The 24,965-nt window shown below is 49.0% G+C and overlaps 1 protein-coding gene across 4 annotated transcripts in view; it reads right to left on the bottom strand.

The window, feature by feature from the left end:
* The window catches only part of cacna2d2a (calcium channel, voltage-dependent, alpha 2/delta subunit 2a), a 1,719,882-nt gene that overhangs the window by 777,545 nt on the left and 917,372 nt on the right, over positions 1 to 24,965 (bottom strand). For 3 of the 4 annotated variants that reach the window (XM_072472009.1, XM_072472008.1, XM_072472010.1), the window contains exon 5: positions 7,732 to 7,776. The exons of the other annotated variant lie outside the window; for it this stretch is intronic. In XM_072472009.1, coding sequence (XP_072328110.1) covers positions 7,732 to 7,776 — 45 coding nt within the window. The remainder of the gene's footprint in view (positions 1 to 7,731; positions 7,777 to 24,965) is intronic. 4 annotated transcript variants of the gene reach the window in all.

The following is a 24,965-nucleotide window of genomic DNA, read 5'->3' on the forward strand; positions in this document are numbered from 1 at the left end:
CGTCATCTGATATCGGATTTCTTTCTCATCTTGTGGTTCCAGCATCTGCCTCCATTACAACCCAGTTAATTTCCCCCACTGTTACTCCTGAACTATAACGGTGTGATACATTTTGCTCTTGTTCCTCCCAAGTTGAAAATATGAATCTTGAAGAGGTTCTTCCTCACTTGACACCCGGAGCTGGGTGAATCGCATTCAGAATAGATCATAAACAGAATGGGTAAAGTCAAAGAATCAGAGGATGCTAAAATAACAATATAGATTAAATTTCTAGATATCTATTATTTTGGTTCTTTGTGATGTCAGTGATGTTAAGCTTGAATAAATAACCATTGATTTGCTTGCTTTGAGGGGCGAATAGAAAAACAACAGTAATTTAATACATTAACATTTTAGACTCTGTTAATAGAAATTACATAAATAATGACCTGATATCTAAGAAGTTATTTTTAAGTTTCCAATTAAGATAGAAGGGATGCACTGAGCTGTAACCTGCAATTGCAATGCTATCTTCAGATTTAGAACCATTTGAAGGATTGCAGGGCATAAGGGAGGTGGAGAATCACCATGGCACTTTGTTCCACAAGCCAAATCCATAGGTTAATAAGTGGTTAGGTTAGATTACTGGTATTGATCAAGAGGTTTCATAGAATTTACAGTGCATTCAGCCCATCGAGTCTGCACCGGCTCTTGGAAAGAGCACCCTACCCAAGGTCAACACCTCCACCCTATCCCCATAACCCAGTAACTCCACCCAACACTAAGGGCAATTTTGGACACTAAGGGCAATTTATCATGGCTAATCCACCTAACCTGCACATCTTTGGACTGTGGGAGGAAACCGGAGCACCCGGAGGAAACCCACGCACACACGGGGAGGATGTGCAGACTCCGCACAGACAGTGACCCAAGCCGGAATTGAACCTGGGACCCTGGAGCTGTGAAGCAATTGTGCTATCCACAAGGCTACCGGGCTGCCCTTGGTGTGACTGCAAATCAGGCAGTAATAGGGAAAGAGGGAACTGCCCCATTCGGAAGTGCTTCACTGAAAGCAACCTACTACAAGTGTACTGCGGATTAAATAAGTAGAACTTTAGGGCTTGCAACTAAAACGTGGCAGGAGCAGAGGAGGGTTCAGATGAGGGGAAATTTAGAAATCTAATGTGCAAGGTACCATCGACCTGTCCAGCAATTTGGGTAAAGATGAGCAGAGTGGACCTCCGGTAACGACATGTAGGAGGAGACTGCACGTTGGCTCGCTCCCTCAGAGGCCTCAGTTTTTGGCTCATTTCACCCGTTTTTCGGGGAGAATTTGTACTCAAACTTGTCCCAATTGAGGTTTGGTTGGTAAAAGATGTCCAAGCACCAAAGAGAGTATATTGGGAAGATGCAAACACTAGCCCACTGGCAGAGTTGAGCACGATGCAGAGTGCATTGGGAAGGAAGATGTCGGGAGCAAGCTCGCTGGGTGCGGTCGCTCCTATTACAGAGAATATGTTGGTGGAGGTGATGGAGGCTGAATTCAAGGGGCAGTTCAACAAAGACTTTGAACGGCAAAGGGAAATGCTGGAGACTCTCAAGCAGTCAGTGGAGGACTCACTGGCCCTTGGCGCTTGGATGTATAGTGGAGAAGGTGCATGAGCATGGTGAGGTGTTGAACGGGATGGAGGATGCACTGGCTAGGCACAGTGACCAGCTCGCCTCACTGGAAGCAGAGCTGCTGAAGATGGAGGACAGGAATAAAGGCCTGAGATCGATGCTTGAGAATCTGGAAAGTATGTCGTGGCGGCAGACGCTAAGGATTGTGGGGCTTCCTGATGTGATGAAGAGCCCAAGGCCGATGTAGTACTTTTCAACAATGTTCGCAAAGCTGTTGGGGGAGGGAGGATAATGCCGCCCACCCTGCCCCCTTCTCGAGCTGGATAGGACCCACCGGTCGCTCTTGCTGAAACTTCGGGTGAATGAGCCGCCAAGAGCTGTGATAGTCTGCTTTCACAGCTACCAGATGAAGGATGCTGAGATGGGCCAAGCAGAATCGCGAGGTGAGGTGGGAAGGCAGTGGTATTCGAATATACCAGATCTTAGGGTGGAGCTGGCTGGAAGGCGTGCGGCCTTTAACAGGATGAAGGCGTATAAGAGTGGAGTGCATTTTGGAGTGGACTACCCGTCAAACCTGAGGGTCACACATAACTCCAGGGATCATTTCTTTGAGATGGTGGAGGAGGCGGAGGTGTTTGTGAAGGTTGATGGTTTTAGACTGAACTGAGAATGGTGGAATGGGGACTTCGCTGTTATTGTTGGGATGGGTATGTTTGGGGATATTATGGCAATAGCGGGTGTTTTTTCTTTTGTTTATTTTTTCTGGTGGCCCTGATTCTCTCCGTACATAGTTACTGTCAATTGAAAGTATGTTTGGGGGATTGTTCTCTTTGCTTTGGTTGCTTCTCTCCTTATCTTGAGGTTCCTTGAGTTTATGAAGGTGTATGGAAGCAGACAGGGGATCAGCAGTTGCTGGGATGGAGCAGGGGGCGGGAGAAGTTGTGATACCTTGAGGTAGATGGGTGGAGGTAGAGGATTTGTTTTTCCTTTGTTGTCCATCTGGGAGTGGGGGACTCTAGTGGGGAGGCTGGCTACTTTGCGAACAAACTGCAGTTCGCTAGTGAATGGGACCGAGGTGCGGGGAGCAGCTGCAGCTTACTGAGCCTGTTTGGGCAGGTTTCGGCATATCTAGGAGGTGTGAATGGTGGGGGGATGGGAACAGCAGAGAAAGGTGCTGTTTCAAGAGGAAGTGGTTGGGGGAATTCTGGGAAGAGAGGTGGGTAGTTTGCTGACGGTGACTGGGGGTTGTTCTTTGTCCCATCCATTAGGTGGGGCTGGGTGCCATCTTGGTGGACTAGGGTCTTTGGAGATAATTGGGGGATGGGAGCTTCCCCCGGGGTGGTGATGGCTGAGGTGAGGCGAGGGGGGGTGGTGAGAGACCTCTGATCCGTTTGGTGACATGGAACGTGCGGGGATTGGGGGGCCTGGTAAATGGGCGACAGTTTTGGCTCGCTTGAAGAGTCTGATGGCCAATGTGGTGCTGCTGCAGGAGACCCAATTGTGGGTGAAGGACCAAGTAAGGCTCCGTAAGGGTTGGGTGCGTGAGGTGTTCCACTCAGGCTTTGATAGCAGAGCCCGGGGAGCGGGGGGGGGGGTAGCAATCCTGATTAACAACGGAGTCTGGTTTCAGATGGAGAAGGTGGTGGCTGATCAGCGTAGATATGTTCTGGTCTTGGGGGTGTTGGAGGGGAAGTCGGTGGTTTTGGCAAATATATATGCTGCAAATTGGAATGATGTGGATTTAATGAAGAAGATAGTGGCGGCTATTCCGGAAATGGATACGCACCAGTTGATTTTGGCGGGAGATTGGAATACAGTCTCAAACCCGAAAGTGGATCGGTCCAAGCCAAAGTCGTTGACCCCTTTGGGGCCGGGGATATGGGAGAGATGGGGGAGCGGATCTGTGGCGGTATTTGCACCTGGGGGACAGGGAATTATTTTCATAAGGTCTACTCGTGTATCGGTTACTTTATAATGGGGAGGTCTCTGTTGCCGGGGGTGAAGAGAGCGGAATATTTTGCGATTGTTATCTCGGACCAGGCTCTGCACCTGGTGGATGTGGATTTGGAGAGGGATGGAATTGAGATGTGAGGCTGCTTGCAGACATGGGGTTTTGTGTGAAGTTGGCAAGGGTGTCTGACAAATGTATAGGGTTTAACAAGAATGGGGAGGTCTCGCTTTCAGTGTTGTGGGAAGCGTTGAAGGTGGTGGTGAGAGGAGAGATAAATTCATTTAAGTCGCAGGTTGATAGAGAGGAAAGGGAGAACGGCAATGGCTGGTGGATGACATTTTAGAGGTAGATGGTAAATATTCAGAAGACCCTACCCCAGAGCTCTTGCCAAGCAGGAAGAAACTGCAGACAGTTAAATCTGCTGTTCATCAGCTGCGGCGCGCAAAGGGGGCGATGTCTGAACATGGGGAGAAGGCCAGTCATTTGTTGGCTGGCCAGCTATGGTGGCAGGCAGCCACCAGGGAGATCGTTCAGGTTTGGGATATGGGAGGTGGGCTGGTGTCCACAAGGTAAATAGGGTGTTTGAGGCGTTTTATGAACAGTTGTACAGCTCGAAGCCGCTGGAGGACATGGGGGAGTTTCTGGAAAGGTTGGAATGTCCCAGAGTGGAGGAGGAGGATCGGCAAGGGTTAGAGGAGGCATTAGGAGTTAAGGAGGTTCCGAAGACAATAGGGAATATGCAGACGACTGGCAAGGCACCATAGCTGGATGGGTTCCCGGTGGAATTTTATAAAAAGTTTGTCGACTGGATGGTACTGTTGTTGGTAGAGTCATTTATAGATTCAGTAGCGCGGGTCGATCCCAGCGATGATGACACAGGCGCCCATCTTGCTCCTTTTAAAGAAAGATAAGGATCCAGTGGAGTATGGGTCATACCAGCCGATATCTTTACTGAATGTGGACGCAAACATTTTGGCTAAGGTGTTGGTGCTCAGGTTGAAGGAGCGTCTCCCTCAGGCTGTTTGTGAGGATCAAACAGAGTTTGTAACAGGTAGACAGTTATCCTCTAACATGTGGTGTCGGTTGAATGTGATTTTTGCCCCGTCGGTGGGGGAGAACAGAGGTTATGGTGGCGTTGGGTGCAAAGAAGGCCTTTGATAGGATAGAGTGGAGTTATTTGTTCATGGTGTTGGAGTAGTTTGAGATAGGACCCAAATTTGTGTCGTGAGCTAGGGCAGAGGGATCTTTTTATTCTATCTTCCTCATGCTGTGCCCGACCAGAGAATATTTGTTGCTGATAATAAGTGCCAGGAATGTAATGTGTTCTAATATTTCATACCTTGAAAGCCAGAGAAATACATATTAAGTCAAATGATTTCAAACCGTAAATTTTTCAGAATGACATTAGAGACATTACAATGGAAGGCCATACCTCTTCCAGGTGTCAGGTTCAGGTGCCATTCGTCAAGCATTCTCAATGTGGAAGGAAGTTTAATTATAGGGAACTATCACAATACATAACACACAACATAAAACACACAGCACAAAAGCATAAAACACACAGCATGTACAATACTCTAGCACAACTGTGGTCTCCTGCAGATTGATTATTTTCGGGGATAGGAATTTCCCAGCATTTAGCTCTGAAATTGGGAGAAGCATTTTTCCTTTTCCTTAAGAGGCTGCATGGCTGTTGATGTGTGGGGGAGGTAGGATTAGGGTATTGATGCAGACAAGCCATGGCGATCTAGTACAGGACTGGCTCGATGGCCCAGCTAGTCTTTACTGCTTCTCCCATCTTGTAAATTGTCTCAAATATTGATCTGGATTCCCCCCGCCCCCCCCCCACACCTGACGCCGACAACGCGGTTCATGATCGGGTGGCGACTTGGGCATCTGGTTGAAATTGAGGTTTGTGCCAGATGCTGAACCGAATGCTGTGCTCCGGACCCCCGCTGGCGGTGGGATCGGGGTTCGTGCCCACGTGCCAGTGGGAGGATACTAATGGATGTAAAAGGGTCCGAATGACCCATTTGTATCCACTTAGTGGGTCTGGCACCAGAATCTCTGCCCCCTCCCGTGATTCTCCAGTCCTCCAAGTTGGAAATCACGTGGTAGGAGGCCACCACTGGTATTTACCAGCGTAGCTCTGATGTGGTGGGCCTCACTGTGGGCCAAGAGAGTAATCCCTTAAGGGAGCTGCCCCCAAAATGTACCCAAGGGCCGCTTTCTCCCCCACAATGCAAGACCTGCCCATCCCACCCCTTCAAACATCAAAGAGAGTTAAGTGCTGTCAATTTCCAGCTCAGCATTTCAAAATCACTCCGGCGTGATGGGGGGTGATTAGAATGCATGTAATTCTCTTTGATGTGGTTGATGTTTGTAAGCAATGTGATCAGAGCACTTAGAGTTCCTCATCCATGAAGGAAGATGAATGAAGCAAGGCTAACAGCTGTGTTAGGGGAAGCTGTCAAACACAGCCCACTATGAAAAATGAATGAATGGCTTGCAGCTAAAGGATGTGAGGGGTTTAAACACAGGTCACTGCTTTTCTATTTCCAGGAATGGACATATTGTGCTTCCTCTGTCTGAGCCAGCAGCTGTATGCCCAGGTGAGTTTTACAATGGTAGTTTTTTTCACTGCCCTTGCTTGGACTGCTCTCTAGCTTCCTGACAGGGGTCTGTTTTCTGGGAGGTTTCTGGAGGAGGGTCCCTTTAGTTAGGCGTCCTCCGTGGGGGTCCCTTTAGTTGGGGGCCGTGGGGGGTACTCCCCTTATTTAGGGAGTCCCTTTGGGGGGTCCCACCACACAGGGGTCTCTGGGGGGGGTTCTGTACCCAGGGGCCTCTGGGGTGATTCCCCCTATCCAGGGGGACTCTGAGGGGCGGATGGGTCACCCCTGTACTTGGGGGAAGGGGGTAATCAAGAAAATCTGGGGGTGGGGGTTTGAATCATGATGAGGCGTGGGGAGGGGTTGCTTTGCGATGGGGTGGGGGACTAATTGCAATCCGATGGGGTGGGGGGCTGATCCGCGATGCAGAGGCGCTGGGGGGGCTGCTTTGCAATGCTGGGTAGGCCGGTGGCTGGCCGCGGGACTTTGCTATCGGGGCAACTGCTCAAAATGGTGGCTCGGTAGCGAGATTCCCTCGGGAATCCCATGTATTCCTCGCCATTTATAAATTTGCATAGCGGGAATACTGAATTGCTTCCTGATTTCTGCTCCCGTGGTAGCACAAATCAGTTCCAATTCACCTCTGACGGGAGAACATAGGGCGGGATTCTCCGTCCCGCCACACCTGTTTCCTGGAGTGGCACGCCCCCGTGGCAGCGGGATTTCCGCCCCGCCAGGTGGCCAGTGGGGTTTCCCATTGTGGGCACACTCTCGCCGTCGGGAAATCTGTGGGCCTGAATGTGCTGACGGTGAAGCAGAGGATCCTGCCGGCGGAGAATCCAGTCCATAGTTTGCCAAACAGAGAATCCCAGCCATTATTGAATTTGAGCAGGATGAGTGTTCCTAGAAGAGGTGATACTTGACAGGGTTTTTAAAATGCTTTTCATTCAACACATTAGCTCCACTCTTTGTGCAGGTGATAACTCTTTCCAGGGATCGGGTGTGCCCGACACCAGATATCCTCTGATATTTTACACAAGTGCATTTGCTCAGCTATGGTTATTAGTATCTCATTTAGTTAGGGGGTATTGCGAACCCATACACCTGATTCTGGCTGGTAATACTGAGTAATGTCTGTCGTGGCCATCCTGCCTGATTTGTAATTACCATATCCAGTGGCACTGAGGCCAGTTAGTGTGGCCCTGTTGCCATTGCACATGAGATCACTTAACTCGACACAGATATGGAGTAACATTCTTGGTCTGTTTGGTTCATTCACTCACTAAACGAGTCACCACATCCAGGATGGGTTGGGGAGCTTGTTGTCTTGTTAAGGATTGGAAGGCAGGGGCAGATGATTTTTATTGATTTTTTCCCATTAAATCATCATGTCCCACTCGTACTTGTCAGCCCCAAACCAGAACTGAAAGTCATTCCCATCCCTTTCCTTGCATTTCTTACCTTCCCTCATCACAGTGAGACAAGACCTTGGTACAACAGCAAAGACACAGAGAGAACAGCCGAAAGTTGAATAAGTCAAACATGCAACGTGTATTCAACTTCTGGACTTACATCAGATGTTCCTGCTTTTGCATCAAAGTATACAACGTCGCGTTCCTAAAAAAATATAGAAATAAATAAAAGAAGAGGCTCAGATTAGTGTGTCCTCACCATCAACTGCTAAAATGTAGGTTGGATGATGATACGGTCATGCCTGGGCTCAGCAGATCTAACATCAAACTGCATTTCCTAAGTTCCTTGCAGTGGATACAAGCTCCTGTTGCTCACCAATTCACAACTTTTGCTTCACAATGAGTACGTCTCAGGGTCACCCTGAAATGACAATTCACGTCCCAGGACCAAGTTCCTATTGTTCCTTTGGTTGCTAGTTCACTTTCTGAAATGTTGACCTTCACTGGCTATCCAGCAGAATGCATTTTGAACTGCTTTAACCATCACACATGGACCCATTATGGCATTCAGCATGGTAACTCAGAAAATTTGTCATTTTACAATGACAAGGTCAAGGCATGATTTAGTAATGCCTCTGTGACATTAGTTTCACCCAACATTTAGTCATACGTGCTGTGGGCAGCGCGGTAGCACAGTGATTAGCACAGTTGCTCACAGCTCCAGGGTCCCAGGTTCGATTCCTGGCTTGGGTCATTGTCTGAGTGGAGTCTGCACATTCTCCCTGTGTCTGCGTGGGTTTCCTCCGGGTGCTCCGGTTTCCTCCCACAGTCCAAAGATGTGCAGGTTAGGTGGATTGGCTGTGCTAAATTCCCCTTAGTGTCAAAAGGTTCGGTGGGGTTATTGGGTTACGGGGATAGGGTGGAGGTGTGGGCATAGGTAGGGTGCTCTTTCCAAGGGCCAGTGCAGACTCGATGGGCTGAATGGCCTCCTTCTGCGCTGTAAATTCTATGAAATTCTATGATCTATGATCTATATGTGTAACAGGGATGCTGGTTTCTGTAATATTTAATAGGTAACATTATCATGTACACTTGTTTTCCTTCAGCATTGCAGTGGAAGATTCACAAGTAAATTTGCTATGGTACATGTCTGTCCTTTCCATCTACAAAATCTAATTGTTCTGAACTGGAGATCCTGGGATCAGTTAAAGATTAATTGCTGTTGTAGGATTACCAACTCTGACTGGACATAGAATCCCTACAGTGCAGAAGGAAGCCATTCGGCCCATTGAGTCTGCACCGAACCTCTGAAAGAGGACTCTACCCAGGTCCACTCCCCCGTCCACCCCACCCCTAACTGGCACAACTTGGGACACTGAGGAGCAATTTAGCATGGCCAATCCACCTAACCTGCACATCTTTGGACTGTGGGAGGATACCGGAGCACCCGCAGACACAGGGAGAAAGTGCAAACTCCACACATAGTCATCAAAGGCTGGAACCAAACCTGGGTCTCTGGTACTGTGAGGCAGCAGTGCTAACCACTGTGCCACCGTGCAACCAACAGACGTCACAGAAAGCCAGCAGCAAGGCGTGAGTGGGTTCTAGGTTTATGATTTGGCTGTGTGAACAGAGCTACAGAAATAAAAATCCTGCCTAACCTCCTCTTACTGTTGTCACATGCAATCACTGGGTGGGGCAGAGATACTGGAAACATCAGCAAGAAGAAAATCTCAATTTCATCCGAGCTGCTACTTATCTTCAGTCATAACCATTTTGAGTCACTACTCTCACCCTTTACCTCAACTTCTGGCATCTCAATTGACAAGTTAGGTCATCGCGACTCCCCACCACAACTCTTGCTCCTGGCCTCAGTGCCCTCGGGCAGTTGTAGTCTACTCTCCACCCAGTTTTCTGCTTTCCACCAGAGTCGTTATAATGAAGGAAAATACACTGAATTACATCTGGAAATATACGACTTGAAATAAAATCTGAGCTTTATTTTAAAGATGGGCACTCAAGCCACTGGCTGAACTGCTGCAGGGTGATTCTGCAATGGAACTGTCACCTGTTAACGGACAAGGTACTTCTAAAAAGCATCCAGAAACTAATTGCCATCTCTGGTCGAGAGAATAGGACATAATGGTCATCCGATCAAGAAATTTCCTGCAGATTTGTGTGCATTCGCCTTCCCACTTGGAATACACAAACAATAGGTTAAAAGCCAATTGAAAAGCTGCCCCAGTTTTCTGTTGCTGTGTGTCCTCTGTGAGAAAAAGTGCTAGAAGTTTGACACAGAAGTAAAAACCATCAAGCATGCACACTGTACCGCTGTGAATAATCATTTTTGCAGTATATCTCAATCTCTCTCTCTCTAACTGTAGAAGTCAACCATGTCTGCAAGACCACAGCTGAATAGAGAACTGGGAAACTTCTCCAAGCAACAGAACATTGGAATCGCAAAACCGACTATTCGCCTGAAGTCAACTTTTCCAGAACGTTGAAATTGACTATTGCGTCTACTGAACTCAATTCTACTGGATTCTCAAATTGCGATGGCCACACGCTCAATCATCTACTCTTCGCGGCCAAGGATAGTTCTGTATATCTTTTTCAACATATTTACTTACATCGAACTCAGTTCTCCCTTCCAATCTGTATATTTGTCATTTTCTTGCCTTTAGTAATAAGTAAATCACTGTCTCTTTAACTAATGACAGCAAGGTTCAATTGGCACCTCTTAAAACATAACTATTGGTTCTAGGAAAAAAGTACCCATGAAAAGAGATTCTTTCTAGATAAAATCTTGTTGTGACCAACAGAGTGGGTTGTATAAAGGCAGGGAGCCAGTTCATCCTTCCTCGTCTGGAATTGGAACAATTTTGGGGTATCCCAGCTGGACAGTGAAAAATTGAGTGGTTTCGTCCGGATCAACAATTTTGGGGTCATAACACCATGCAGAGATAGAGATTTCTGAGTCAACCCTGCAGGATCCTCCTTGCTGAGTTACGTTGATAATGCTTGTTGACCAAACTGGCCCAACTCACTCATTGGTGTCAATGAAATGTTGTATGCAATTCTAACCCTGGAGAAAAGCGGAAGAACCCTCAAAACGAGGTATATGCCGGGTACCGAACAGAGCGCGATGCTCCCAGCCCGAAGCACAAGATCTGGTTCATTTAATTATGCTCATCCCATTCACCATCTCCGCAGGCACAGCGTGAGGCCAGCATAAATCAGTACTGGCATCCAATTATACAGACCAGATGTGATGGCCATGGCAAGGGGCTCAAAGGCCATCGGAGCCCCTGTGTGGTCGGGGACCGGGCAGGGCACCACCCCCATCAGTGCCAACCTGGTACCACCAGGTTAGCACTGCCAGGGTGCCACTGCCATAGTGCCAATGGGAAGTGCCAGGATGGCAGGTGGCAATGCCAGGGGGGAGGGCCTGAGAATGGTCATGGCCATTAAGGGGGGAGGGTATTGAGGGGCTGGCCGGAAGGGTACACATGGAGGGGGGGCTCTGAAAGGGGGGATTTCTGAAGGGGTGGTCCTTTGCAACCCCACCGAGGGGTATCACAAACTTGTGGGAGGGGAGCCTGAGGCCCCGATGCCAGCAGTGGAGAAACCTGCTGTCAGTGAATGGCACACCGCTGAGAAACACTCCTTGGGCGACTGGAGAAGCTACTCCAAAGTGTGGGTGGATTATGATGGGACTCGATCTGGGACAGCTGACAGGCTTCTCACCGGTTTCCCTGCTGAAATAGGGGGCGGGATTCTCTGTTTCCCCAGTCCGTGTTTTTCGGCGGTGCGTCACTCACTGGCGGCGGGATTCTTTACTTCCGCTGCTTGGGATTTCCCATTGAAGCCACCCTATGCCACCGGAAAACCCGCAGTGTGCTGCTGGTGGGAACAGAGAATCCCAACGGCTGGAGAATTCCGGCCTTAGTCATTTTGTGGGAGAATTCCACCTGTTGTTTTAAAATCTCCTGGCAGGCTTTCTTTGGTCGCCGGGAGATTGATGCTGATTCAGGATACTCCTGGCCATTTTGTGAGGGTTGGAAATCCTATGCCGTTATCAAGAGAACCTAGTATATTGGCAAGTGGTGGTAAAGTTATGAATCCAAGTCTGAAAGTAACAGTACAAATAAAAGAATACTGGAAACAGGTGAGAACGCTTGTGAGAACGCTTGTCGAGGTGTTCCCTCAATGTGAGTGTGTCAAGGATTTTCCTCAGTTTGTGTGTCAGAGATTTCCCTCAGTGAGTGTGTCAGGAATTTCCCTTTGTGTGAATGTGATTTGCGGAGTTTCCTCAGTTGGTGTGATTTGAGGTTCTTTCCGTGTGAGTATGTCAGCATTCTTTCAGTGTGGGCGAGATCTTCGGCTGTTTACGCCAGCGTAATCTTCTGGTCCTACCGATGCGCACCCCGCTGCGGATTTCCCAGTGGCATGGGGCGAATTCAGTGGAAAATCCCATCGACAGCGGTGGGACCAGAAGATCCTGCCGCCAACCAATGGCGGGCTGCCTCCTCCCACCAAGAAACACGCCAGGGTGAGGCCAGAGAATCCTACCCTGTGAGTGTGATTTGAGGTTCTCTGAGTGTGACTGTGTCAGTGTTCTCTCAGTGTGCCTGTATGTTTTGAGGTTTCCACAGCAACGTGGTAAACTATGGACAACAGTGAGTCCAAAATGGGTTAATCAGTTTGGATTCACCGTTGTCCATAATTTACCACATTGCTGAGGAAACCTCATCATAGTTGATTTTCAAATCTTTGTTAAGTAAAAAATATATTCTCTAGTGGTGCTGTGGGGTATATTTGCTTCATGCTTTTGCTTGTAGCTGTAATGCCAGGAGGCCTAGTGTTTGTTTGCTGCTGCCTCTTCTGCTTCTGTGGCCTGGAATAAAGAAAGGGGAGGATGTAAGCTGGCCGACTGCCAGTCTGACGAAGGGGATGGGGTGCCCTTTCACTCTTCTGCTGTGCTCTGTGTCAGTGTGACTTTCTGGTATGGGCAGCACAGTAGCACTGTGGTTAGCACTTTTGCTTGACAGCTCCAGGGTCCCAGTTTCGATTCCCAGCTTAGGTCACTGTGTGCAGAGTCTGCACGTTCTCCCCTTGTTTGCATGGGTGTCCTGCGGGTGCTCCAGTTTCCTCCCACAGTCCAAAGATATGACATGACATAGAACATACAGTGCAGAAGGAGGCCATTTGGTCCATCGAGTCTGCACCAACCCACTTAAGCCCTCACTTCCATACTATCCCCGTAACCCAATAACCCCTTCTAAACTTTTTGGACACTAAGGGAAATTTAGCATGGCCAATCCACCTAACCTGCACGTCTTTAGACTGAGGGAGGAAACTGGAGCACCCAGAGGAAACGCACGCAGACACGGGGAGACGTGCAGACTCTGCACAGACAGTGACCCAGCAGGGAATCGAACCTGGGACCCTGGCGCTGTGAAGCCACAATGCTACTGTGCTGCCCAGAAATGTGTCTGTTTGCTGCTGCCTCTTTTGCTTCTGTGGCCTGGAGTAAGGAAAGATGTGCAGGTTAGGTGGATTGGCCATGCTAAAATTGCCCTTAGTGTCCCAAAAAATTAGGTGGGGTTACGGGATTCCGGGGATAGGGTGGAGGTGTGGGCTTAAAAAGGGATGCTCTTTCCAAGGGTTGGTGCAGACTCGATGGACCAAATGGCCTCCTTCTGCACTGTAAATTCTATGATTCTATGATTATTCCCCCCTTTGAGTGTCTGCTGCTGGGAGCTGCCAGAGGGGGAGAGAGAGGCGGAGTGACCCAAATGCTGTTGTAGCTGCCTGAAGGATGTGTGTCTGTTTGCTGCTGCTTCATTTGCTTCTGTGACCTGGAGTAAGGAAACAGAGGGAGTGAAATGAAACTACTGCCAATGCTGACAAAAGGGACGGGTGGCCGCCCGATTCAATTGAGCAACTTGCTAAAGGTATGAAGAACTGCTTTTGCAGCTTGCTGGTGCTTTTTCTTGTACTGTTGACTGTTCAATGTTTAATGTTTGGAAACCGTGTGGTGCTTTCTACTGTCCCTTTTACTTCTGTGGCCTGAAGCAATGAAAAGGAGGACGTCAGGTGACCTGTAGCCGGTGCTGAAGGAGAGAAAGGGTGTCAACCCAATGAAATTGAGCAATTTGCTGAAGGTCTTGAAGAAATGCTTTTGCACATTGCTGGTGACTTTATTGTACTGTTGTCTGTTTACTGTTTAATGGCTGGAAGCCGCGCAGTTTACTGATGATTTTATTGTGCTGTTGATTGTTCATGTTTAATGTCCGGAAGCCACGTGTTTGCTATTGTACTGTTGCTGTTAAATGTTTAATACCTGTAGGCTGTGTGCTTGTCTGATGCCATCTCTTTTGTGTTGCGTTATGTAATTTGGAATAACACAAGCTGCCACTTGATGCAGTTTTGAGTAAAAGATGTTCCAGACTTTGAAGTGAGTTTTATGAACTATTAGCACAGTTCTCAATGAGTTTGACTCTCTGCCAATCTAAATGTGATAACTCAGTCTAACTGAACCAGCCTTGCTCTAAGCCACGTGCTGGGGTGTGATGCTGAGTATACACCCTGTCTCACTCTGTAGATATTGGTCTGTGGAAAGAGGCCTCATCCCTTTTATAGTGAGATACCACCCCTGAGTGTCCTGACTGCTCATTCGTCGTATCCTGTTCTATGTGTTCATTACCTGCATGTTTGCATATCATGACATCTCCCCTTTTTAAAAAATGTTTGTTGGCGTATGTGAATGTATTTACATGTGAATGAGTCTGTCTAACGTGACTGACGGAGGACAACAGAACAGAGCAAACAAAACAAATGTTCACACGTCCAATCTCTGAGGCTTGCGTCTGATCCTGGTCGACTGCCGGAGAGGTGGTGGAGGGGACGATGGCACATTGACAGGCGGGATGGAAGCCTGACTGGTGGCCTCGTGGTGCGAGGTATCAGGAGGTGGAAATTCAACATATGGAAATGGAGGAGAAAGTGGTTGAGGGCAGGCAACTTTGCGCAGTGCCCATCGATTCCTTCACACGATGGAGCCATCAGCCATTCGTACAACATAAGAGCAATGACAGCCGGGGCAGACCACCCACCATCCGGTATCTGGATCCTGACAATGTCTGCTGGGGATAGCACGGCCAGATCGGTGGCATGGGCATCAAAGCCCTGCTTTTGACGGTCTCTGAGCTGCTGCATCTTCTGCAGCAACGGGAGGTGATCCAGGTTGGACAGGTGTATGGCTGGAAGTGTCGTCCGCAGGCCCCTGTTCATCAGGAGTTGAGCCGGCGACATGCCAGTAGACCATGGAGTCGCCCTGTATGCGAGCAGTGCAAGGTGTATGTCGGAAGCAGAGTCCGCGGCCTTGTAGATGAGCTGTTTCACAATGTGCACCCCTTTCTCGACTTTTCCATTGGACTGCGGATAGTGCGGACTGGAGGTGACATGCTGGAAACGTGGACCATTCTCGACTGCTAAAGCACGGACCATTGTCGCTCATGACGGTGATTGGGATGCCATGCCTTGAGACCGTCTCCTTACAGGCTTTGATGACGGTCTGAGAGGTGAGGTCCGGGAGCTTCAGCACCTCAGGGTAATTCGAGAAATAGTTGATGATCAATACGTAGTCGCGACCATTCGCATGCAAGAGGTCAGTGCCAACCTTGGACCACGGAGAGGTCACTATGTCGTGCTGTTGGAGCGTCTCCTTGCTCTGCACTGGCTGGAGCCGCTGACAGGTAGAACAGTTCAGGACCATGTTCGTGATGTTCTGGCTGATGCCGGGCCAGTAGACAGCTTGCCGGGCTCTGCGTCTGCACTTCTCGACGCCCAGGTGTCCCTCATGAATCTGGCGCAGCACCAAGCTCTGGAGACTGAGCGGAATGACAATCCTGTCCAGCTTGAGGAGGGTCATCCGTCAGGTCATCCTTCACATTGTAAAATTGTGGGCACTGCCCTTTCTGCCAGCCATTGGTGAGGTTGTGGATGATGCGCTGCAAGAGGGGGTCTTTGGCTGTCTCATCACGGATGAGAACTACCTTCTCATCTGTCGCCGGGAGAATGCTAGCACACAGCTGCACCTGCGATTCGATGTGCTGGATGATGATCTCCAGCGGCTCACTGGGCGAGGTGACGGAGCGGGACAATGCATCAGCGATGATGAGCTCCTTGCCAGGTGTGTACACCAAGTTGAAGTCATACCTCCTAAGTTTAAGCAGGATTCTCGGCAACCAAGGCGTCATGTCGTTCAGGTCCCAGTGGATGATGTGGACCAGAGGCCTATGATGCGGCTCGACAGTGAATGTCGGCAGGCCGTAGACATAATCGTGAAATTTGAGGATGCCGGTGAGAAGACCCAAGCACTCCTTCTCAATCTGTGCATATCTGGTTTCAGTGGGCGTCATCGCCCTTGATGCGTAGGCTACTGGTGCCCATGACGATGTGTCATCTCGTTGAAGCAACACCGCACCAATGCCATCCTGACTTGCATCTGTGGATATCTTTGTCTCCCAGTCCGGGTCGAAGAATGCCAGGAGTGGTGCAGTGGTGAGCTTGGCTTTCAGCTCCAGCCACTCTGTCTGTTGTGCCATCTTCCACTCAAAGGCAGTTGACTTTTTAACCAGGTTGCGTAGGGCCGTGGTGTGTGTGGCCATGTTTGGAATGAACTTGCCAAGAAAATTGACCATACCCAAGAAGCACAGCACCGCATTTTTGTCCTCAGGGACCTTCATCGCCTCGATGGCCTTGATTTTGTCTGTGTCCAGGCGCACACCATGCTGTGAAATCTGGTTGCCTAGAAACTTGAGCGTCAGTGTACCAAAACAACATTTGGACCTGTTTAACTTTAGGCCGCGGAATACCTTCTGGAGACGGGACACATGTTCTGCAGGGGTCGTGGACCATGTGATGATGTCGTCCACGTACACACGAACCCCTTCAATGCCTTCCATCATCTGCTCCATGATGCGATGGAATATCTCCGATGCCGAGATAATGCCAAATGGCATGCGAAGGTGTTGAAGGTGCAGAGCCTTCTGCTGGACTCTTCCAGCTGGATTTGCCAAAATCCCTGTGATGCAACCAATTTGGTGAAGAAGCGTGCGTGTGCCATCTCACTCGTGAGTTCCTCCCGCTTTGGGATGGGGTAGTGTTCCCGCATGATATTCTTATTGAGATCTTTGGGATCAATGCAGATGCGCAGGTCCCCCGAAGGCTTCTTTACGCACACCATCGAGCTGACCCAGTCAGTCGGTTCGGTGACCTTGGATATGATGCCTTTTTGCTGAAGATGCTTGAGCTGTGCCTTCAGGTGCTGTCTCAGTGGAGCAGGGACACGTCGTGGTGCGTGGACCACTGGCTTGGCATCAGGCAGTAGCAGAATCTTGTATCGATACGGCAGCGTGGCCATCCCATTGAACACATCTGGATACTGGGCGAGGATGTCGTCGATGCCGGCCTGAAGATCCACATGGGAGGATGTCATCGTGTAAACCCTTTGAATGAGGTTCAGCTGCTTGCAGGCATGCTGCGCACCTAGTAGGGGTGCCCTGTCCGGCTTAACAATTTCAAAGCGTAAACGTGCTTGTGTGTGTCGGTTGGATACGGGCAGATGGCAGGATCCCAGTGCCGTGATGACATTCCCGTTGTAATCCAGGAGTTTACAGGCAGCTGGAAGGACCATGGAGGGCTTCTTAATGCGTCTGAAGTCTGCCTGTGAGAGGAGATTGGCAGAGGCACCTGTGTCCAGCTTGAACTGGATGGGGCAGTGGTTGACCTTCATCACTGCTCGCCAGTCGTCCTCAGAATCCACAGCTAGGATTGATTGGACTTGCGATGTGTCTGACGTGGCATAATCACACTTTGGAATAATGCCCACACGGTAGGCGTTGTCCAGGCATTCAGCATCTGGATCCGTTGCACTGCCGGGATCAGAATCCTGTAGGCGTTGTTGCACACTCCGGATGCGCCGTCTTCGGAACTGGGAGCGCTGGCTCCTGACTGGTGGTGCAGATCTGCACAGGCCTGCATAGTGGCCTGGCTTCCCGCAGTTTAAACAGCGTCTGCCTCTTGCAGGGCAGTGTTTCTTTAAATGGGCGGTGCCATAAAGAACAAAGAACAAAGAAAAATTACAGCACAGGAACAGGCCCTTCAGCCCTCCAAGCCTGAGCCGATCCAGATCCTCTATCTAAAACTGTCGCCTATTTTCTAAGGATCTGTATCCCTCTGCTCCCTGCCCATTCATGTATCTGTCTAGATACACCTTAAATGACGCTATCATGCCCGCCTCTACCACCTCCGCCGGCAATGCGTTCCAGGCACCCGCCACCCTCTGCGAAAAGAACTTTCCACGCATAGCTCCCTTAAACTTTTCCCCTCTCACCTTGAACTCGTGACCCCTAGTAATTGAGTTCCCCACTCAGGGAAAAATTTTCTTGCTATCCACCCTGTCTATACCTCTCATGATTTTTGTAGACCTCAATGAGGTTCCCCCCTCAACCTCCGTCTTTCTAATGAAAATAATCCTAATCTATTCAACCTCTCTTCCTAGCTAGCGCCCTCCATACCAGGCAACATCCTGGTGAACTTCCTCTGCACCTTCTCCAAAGCATTCACATCCTTTTGGTAGTGTGGCGACCAGAACTGTACGCAGTATTCCAAATGTGGCCGAACCAAAGTCTTATACAACTGTAACATGACCTGCCAACTCTTGTACTCAATACCCCTTCCAATGAAGGAAAGCATGCCGTATGCCTTCTTGACCACTCTATCGACCTACACAGCCACCTTCAGGGTACAATGGACCTGAACACCCAGATCTCTCTGCAGATCAATTTTCCCCAGGGCTTTTTCATTTACCGTATAGTTCGCTCTTGAATTGGATCTTCCAAAATGCATCACCTCGCATTTGCCCGGATTGAACTCCATCTGCCATTTCTCCGCCCAACTCTCCAATCTATCTATATTCTGCTGTATTCTCTGACAGTCCCCTTCACTATCTGCAACTCCACCAATCTTAGTATCACCTGCAATCAGACCACCTATACCTTCCTCCAGATCATTTATGTATATCACAAACAGCAGTGGTCCCAGCACGGATCCCTGTGGAACACCACTGGTCACAGTTCTCCATTTTGAGAAACTCCCTTCCACTACTACTCTCTGTCTCCTGTTGCCCAGCCAGTTCTTTATCCATCTAGCTAGTACACCCTGGACCCCATGAGACTTCACTTTCTCCATCAGCCTACCATGGGGAACCTTATCAAATGCCTTACTGAAGTCCATGTATATGACATCTACAGCCCTTCCCTCATCAATCAACTTTGTCACTTCCTCAAAGAATTCTATTAAGTTGGTAAGACATGACCTTCCCTGCACAAAACCATGTTGTCTATCACTGATAAGCCCATTTTCTTTGGAATGGGAATAGATCCTATCCCTCAGTATCTTCTCCAGCAGCTTCCCTACCATTGACGTCAGGGTCACTGGTCTATAATTACCTGGATTATCCCTGCTACCCTTCTTAAACAAGGGGACAACATTAGTAATTCTCCAGTCCTCCGGTATCTCAACCGTGTTCAAGGATACTGCAAAGATATCTGTTAAGGCCCCACTTATTTCCTCTCTCACTTCCCTCAGAACCTGGGATCGATCCCATCCGGACCTGGGGACTTGTCCACCTTAATGCCTTTTAGAATACCCAACACATCCTCCCTCCTTATGCCGACTTGACCTAGAGTAATCAAACATCTATCCCTAACCGCAACATCCGACTTGTCCACATCCTCTGTGAATTCCGATGCAAAGTACTCGTTAAGAATCTCACCCATTTTCTCTGACTCCACGCATAACTTTCCTCCTTTGTCCTTGAGTGAGCCAACCCTTTCTCTAGTTACCCTCTTGCGCCTTATATATGAATAAAAGGCATTGGGATTTTCCTTATCCCTGTTTGCTAAAGATATTTCATGACAGTTCGAACACGTCATGACGTCGGCGTCCTGACGCTCCGTGCGTTGTTGCACATGCGCAGTGCGGTTCTCAAACGACTGCACCTGCGCTGTGCGGGTTTCGGCCGCTTCGTTATCCTGTTCGCGTTGGACAAGCGTCGAGCCCCGGGAAGAGTGCGCGAAATGGCCGCTTTCGACAATGTTGAGGCGCTGCATCCGGGAGATGGCCTGCACACTCTCCGCCTCGTGGGAGGCTAGTTTATCCTTTTCTGCCGTTTTGTACTGGGAATAGCTATTTTTAGCGTGCTCGTGCACTGTGCATGTTTCAATTGCGACTGACAGGGTAATATGCTTGATCTTCAGTAACTGTTCTCTCAGAGGATCAGAGTGAACTCCAAAAACGATTTGGTCTCTGATCATGGAGTCAGTGATATCACCGAAGTTGCCGGATTGCGCTAGCAGTCTAAGCTTCGTTAAATATGAGCTGAAGGATTCGTCTTTACCTTGCAATCGCGGCTTGAATATGTAGCGCTCGAAGATTTTGTTAGTGTCCACCTCACAGTGGATGTCAAACTTGTCCAGGATGGTCTGAAACTTTGTGTTGTCCTGGTCTTCGGCGAAGTGAAAGGAGTTGAATATTTCCAAGGCGTGATCACCCGCTGTGGTGAGGAGAAGAGCTATCTTCCGTGCATCAGATGCACCATTGAGATCTGATGCTTCGAACGTAAAGCTGAAATTTCTGTTTGAATGTCCGCCAGTTGGCACTGAGATTGCCGGAGGTCCTGAGCTGGTGAGGAGCCTGAATCTTTTCCACTGTGCCGGTATACATTCACTGGCCGTCACGGATCTTGCTGAGTTGAACTAACTAGATTGAACAGACTCCTGGTATCATGTTGTGTTATGTAATTTGGAATAACACAAGCTGCCACTTGATGCAGTTTTGAGTAAAAGATGCTCCAGACTTTGAAGTGAGTTCAATGTGTTTTATTGAACTATTAGCACAGTTCTCAATGAGTTCGACTCTCTGCTAATCTAAATGTAGTAACTCAGTCTAACTGAATCAGCCTTGCTCTAAGCCACGTGCTGGGGTATGATGCTGAGGATACACCCTGTCTCACTCTGTAGATGTTGGTCTGTGGAAAGAGGCGGGGTGTGAGTGCCTCATCCCTTTTATGGTGAAACACCACCCTTGAGTGTCCTGATTGCGCATTGGTCGTGTCCTATTCTATGTGTTCATTAGCTGCATGTTTGCGCACCATGACATTTTGCATCTGAAGCTTGGAGCAAGGGAATGGGTGACATTAAGATGACCTGCTAGCAATGCTAGAAAAGAGGCAGAGGTGTTCTTTCACTCTTCTGCTGTGCTTTGTGTTGGTGTGACTTTTCTGGTGTTTTGTTACACTACCTCCGAGCGACTTTCCACTGATGCGAGTCTACTACTGGAGCTGCAGGATGGGGAGAAATTTATTGTGCTGTTTACTGTTTAATGTCTGGAGTTTATTTGCTGCAACCCCTTTTGCTTCTGAGGTCCTTGAGTCCAGGACCTACTGCCAGCGCTGGAGAGGGGGAACGGTGCTCTCTCGCTCTCCCGCCATGGTCTGCATCAGTGTGACTTTCCGGTGTATTGTTACAGCATCCTCCGAGCAACTTTCCACTAATGTGCATCTACTGCTGGAGGCTGTGGGAGGGGGAGGGGTGGTGCGTTGATTCAGATGCCAGTGACTTCATTGTACTGTTGACTGTTTAATGCTTAACATGTATTTGGTTTTCTTTGTATAAATACATTGTTGTAGCTTTGTGTTTGTACTGATATTCTGTAGCAAAAAGGTGCCTTTGTGTATGGCACAGTCCCTTTTTCTTGTTGGTTTATGGTAAATGTAATATGTGGACTGCTAAGTATTTTTTTAAATCTTTTTTGCATAATGCATTTAATGAACAAAATGTTCTCATGTGGATTCTCGTGGGAACACGTGCCCTGTTTCAGACAATGATTATTGCATTGGATTTCAATCAAACTTTGAAGCCTGTACAGTTTGCCTGACCTCTAGAAGCATCAGCACCACAGAGGCAGCAGTCAACAATCAAACAGTCAAGAGCTGGGCTTCAACTCTGTGGATATCCTCACGACTAATAGGTAAGTGTGTGGCTCAGGGGAGGGCACCCGAGGACGGTCTCCCGAATGTTCCTGGCAGGGGCCATGGTCTAAGGGCTCCTGACGGGGTAAGTGTGCAAAGTGAGGTTTCCAGCTCAACAGGCTCAGTAGATGATACTCTGAGAGTAGGAGGACACGTAAGGGTGGGGGAAGCTTGGGGGATTTGAGGGTCCCGGGATGGAAGCCCTAACTGATTGTCGGTCTCTCTCCTTCTCTTTACAGATACCAAAATGAATGGTGGCATTGGTCCCGCAGAGGATGCCCTCGCACTGCTGTTGGCAGCCCAGGCAGCCAGACGGCGGAGGGAGCAGCGTCGATGAAAAAATGAAATGAAATGAAAATCGCTTATTGTCACAAGTAGGTTTCAAATGAAGTTACTGTGAAAAGCCCCTAATCGCCACATTCCGGCGCCTGTTCGGGGAGGCTGGTACGGGAATTGAACCGTGGTGCTGGCCTGCTTTCAAAGCCAGCGATTTAGCCCTGTGCTAAACCAGCCCCTGTGGGCAAGACACAAGGAAGAAAGAATTCCCCATGCAGGCTAGTAATGGCACCCCATGTGCAGAGAGGTGCCACACACCCTGAAGATCCAGCCGCCCATCAGGCCAAGGAGGAACCCAGAGGGGGACACCAACGACGGTGGTCTTTCGAGGGGATGACGGACAGCATGTGCCGCAGGAGACTCCATCTCAACAAAGAGATAGTGTTGCACCCCATGGAAGAGGAGAACACTGGCTTCTGGGAGCCGTGAAGGTCATCATAGCCCTGAGCTTCGATGCCACTGGTTCATTCCAGGGCTTGAGCGGGACCTGTGCAGCATTTCACAAGTTACAGCCCACAAGTGCATCCATGAGGTCATGAATGTCCTGTATGCCTGGGCAGCTGACTATATAAACTGTAAGCTGGACCAAGCCCACCAAGATGCGTGGGCTTCAGGATTCTCCGCCATCGCCTGGATGCCCCAGGTCCAGTGGGTAATTGATGGCATGCAAGTCGCCTTGCGCGCACTGGGGCATCAGGGAGTGTCCTTCATTTGTTTTCTATTTTTCCAATTAAGGGGCATTTAGCATGGTCATTCCACCTACCCTGCACATCTTTGGATAGTGGGGGTGAGACCCATGCAAACACGGGAGAATATGCAAACTCCTCACGGACAGTGTCCCGGGGCTATGATTGAATCTGGGTCCTCGGCGCCATGAAGCAGCAGTGCTAAACCCTGCGCTACCATGCCACCCCTGATGTGCCCTTCATTAACAAGAAGGGGTCCCACTCCCTCAATGCTAAACTCGTGTTCGACCATCACACCCGGATCATGCACGTATGTGCACGCTCGCCCGCTGTGCATGACACTTGGAGATCCCTATCGTCTCCAAGGACCACCCAGGACGAAAAGTTGGCTCATGAGAGATAAAGGGTACCCGCTGAGGTCCTGACGCCAGTGCGGAGGCCAAAGACCGAGGCGGAGAGCCTAGATAATGAGGACCATGTTGCCAACCGTGCTGTCATTAAGTGGTGCACTGGACTGCTGCAAATGCGGTTGCGCTGCTTCGACCGCTCTGGAACAGGTACTACGTGTCCTTGATACGTATGTCCCTGTCAGGCAGGGAAGAGATGGTCGAGTGAGGGAACCATGGTTGACAAGAGAGGTTGAATGTCTTGTTAAGAGGAAAAAGGAGACTTATGTAAGGCTGAGGAAACAAGGTTCAGACAGGGCGCTGGAGGGATACAAGATAGCCAGGAGGGAACTGAAGAAAGGGATTAGGAGAGCTAAGAGAGGGCATGAACAATCTTTGGCGGGTAGGATCAAGGAAAATCCCAAGGCCTTTTACACATATGTGAGAAATATGAGAATGACTAGAGCGAGGGTAGGTCCGATCAAGGACAGTAGCGGGAGATTATGTATTGAGTCTGAAGAGATAGGGGAGGTCTTGAACGAGTACTTTTCTTCTGTATTTACAAATGAGAGGGGCCATATTGTTGGAGAGGACAGTGTGAAACAGACTGGTAAGCTCGAGGAAATACTTGTTAGGAAGGAAGATGTGTTGGGCATTTTGAAAAACTTGAGGATAGACAAGTCCCCCGGGCCTGATGGGATATATCCAAGGATTCTATGGGAAGCAAGAGATGAAATTGCAGAGCCGTTGGCAATGATCTTTTCGTCCTCACTGTCAACAGGGGTGGTACCAGGGGATTGGACAGTGGCGAATGTCGTGCCCCTGTTCAAAAAAGGGACTAGGGATAACCCTGGGAATTACAGGCCAGTTAGCCTTACTTCAGTGGTAGGCAAAGTAATGGAAAGGGTACTGAAGGATAGGATTTCTGAGCATCTGGAAAGACACTGCTTGATTAGGGATAGTCAGCACGGATTTGAGAGGGGTAGGTCTTGCCTTACAAGTCTTATTGAATTCTTTGAGGAGGTGACCAAGCATGTGGATGAAGGTAAAGCAGTGGATGTAGTGTACATGGATTTTAGTAAGGCATTTGATAAGGTTCCCCATGGTAGGCTTATGCAGAAAGTAAGGAGGCATGGGGTAGTGAGAAATTTGGCCAGTTGGATAACAAACTGGCTAACCGATAGAAGTCAGAGAGTGGTGGTGGATGGCAAATATTCAGCCTGGATCCCAGTTACCAGTGGCGTACCGCAGGGATCAGTTCTGGGTCCTTTGCTGTTTGTGATTTTCATTAATGACTTGGATGAGGGAGTTGAAGGGTGGGTCAGTAAATTTGCAGACGATACGAAGATTGGTGGAGTTGTGGATAGTAAGGAGGGCTGTTGTCGGCTGCAAAGAGACATAGATAGGATGCAGAGCTGGGCTGAGAAGTGGCAGATGGAGTTTAACCCTGAAAAGTGTGAGGTTGTCCATTTTGGAAGGACAAATATGAATGCGGAATACAGGGTTAACGGTAGAGTTCTTGGCAATGTGGAGGAGCAGAGAGACCTTGGGGTCTAGGTTCACACATCTTTGAAAGTTGCCACTCAGGTGAAGAAGGCCTATGGTGTGCTAGCGTTCATTAACAGAGGGATTGAATTTAAGAGCCGTGAGGTGATGATGCAGCTGTACAAAACTTTGGTAAGGCCACATTTGGAGTACTGTGTACAGTTCTGGTCGCCTCATTTTAGGAAGGATGTGGAAACTTTGGAAAAGGTGCAAAGGAGATTTACCAGGATGTTGCCTGGAATGGAGAGTAGGTCTTACGAGGAAAGGTTGAGGGTGCTAGGCCTTTTCTCATTAGAACGGAGAAGGATGAGGGGCGACTTGAGAGAGGTTTATAAGATGA

This window comes from Scyliorhinus torazame, chromosome 13 (genome assembly GCF_047496885.1).
Source record: "Scyliorhinus torazame isolate Kashiwa2021f chromosome 13, sScyTor2.1, whole genome shotgun sequence".
Classification (NCBI taxonomy): domain Eukaryota; kingdom Metazoa; phylum Chordata; class Chondrichthyes; order Carcharhiniformes; family Scyliorhinidae; genus Scyliorhinus; species Scyliorhinus torazame.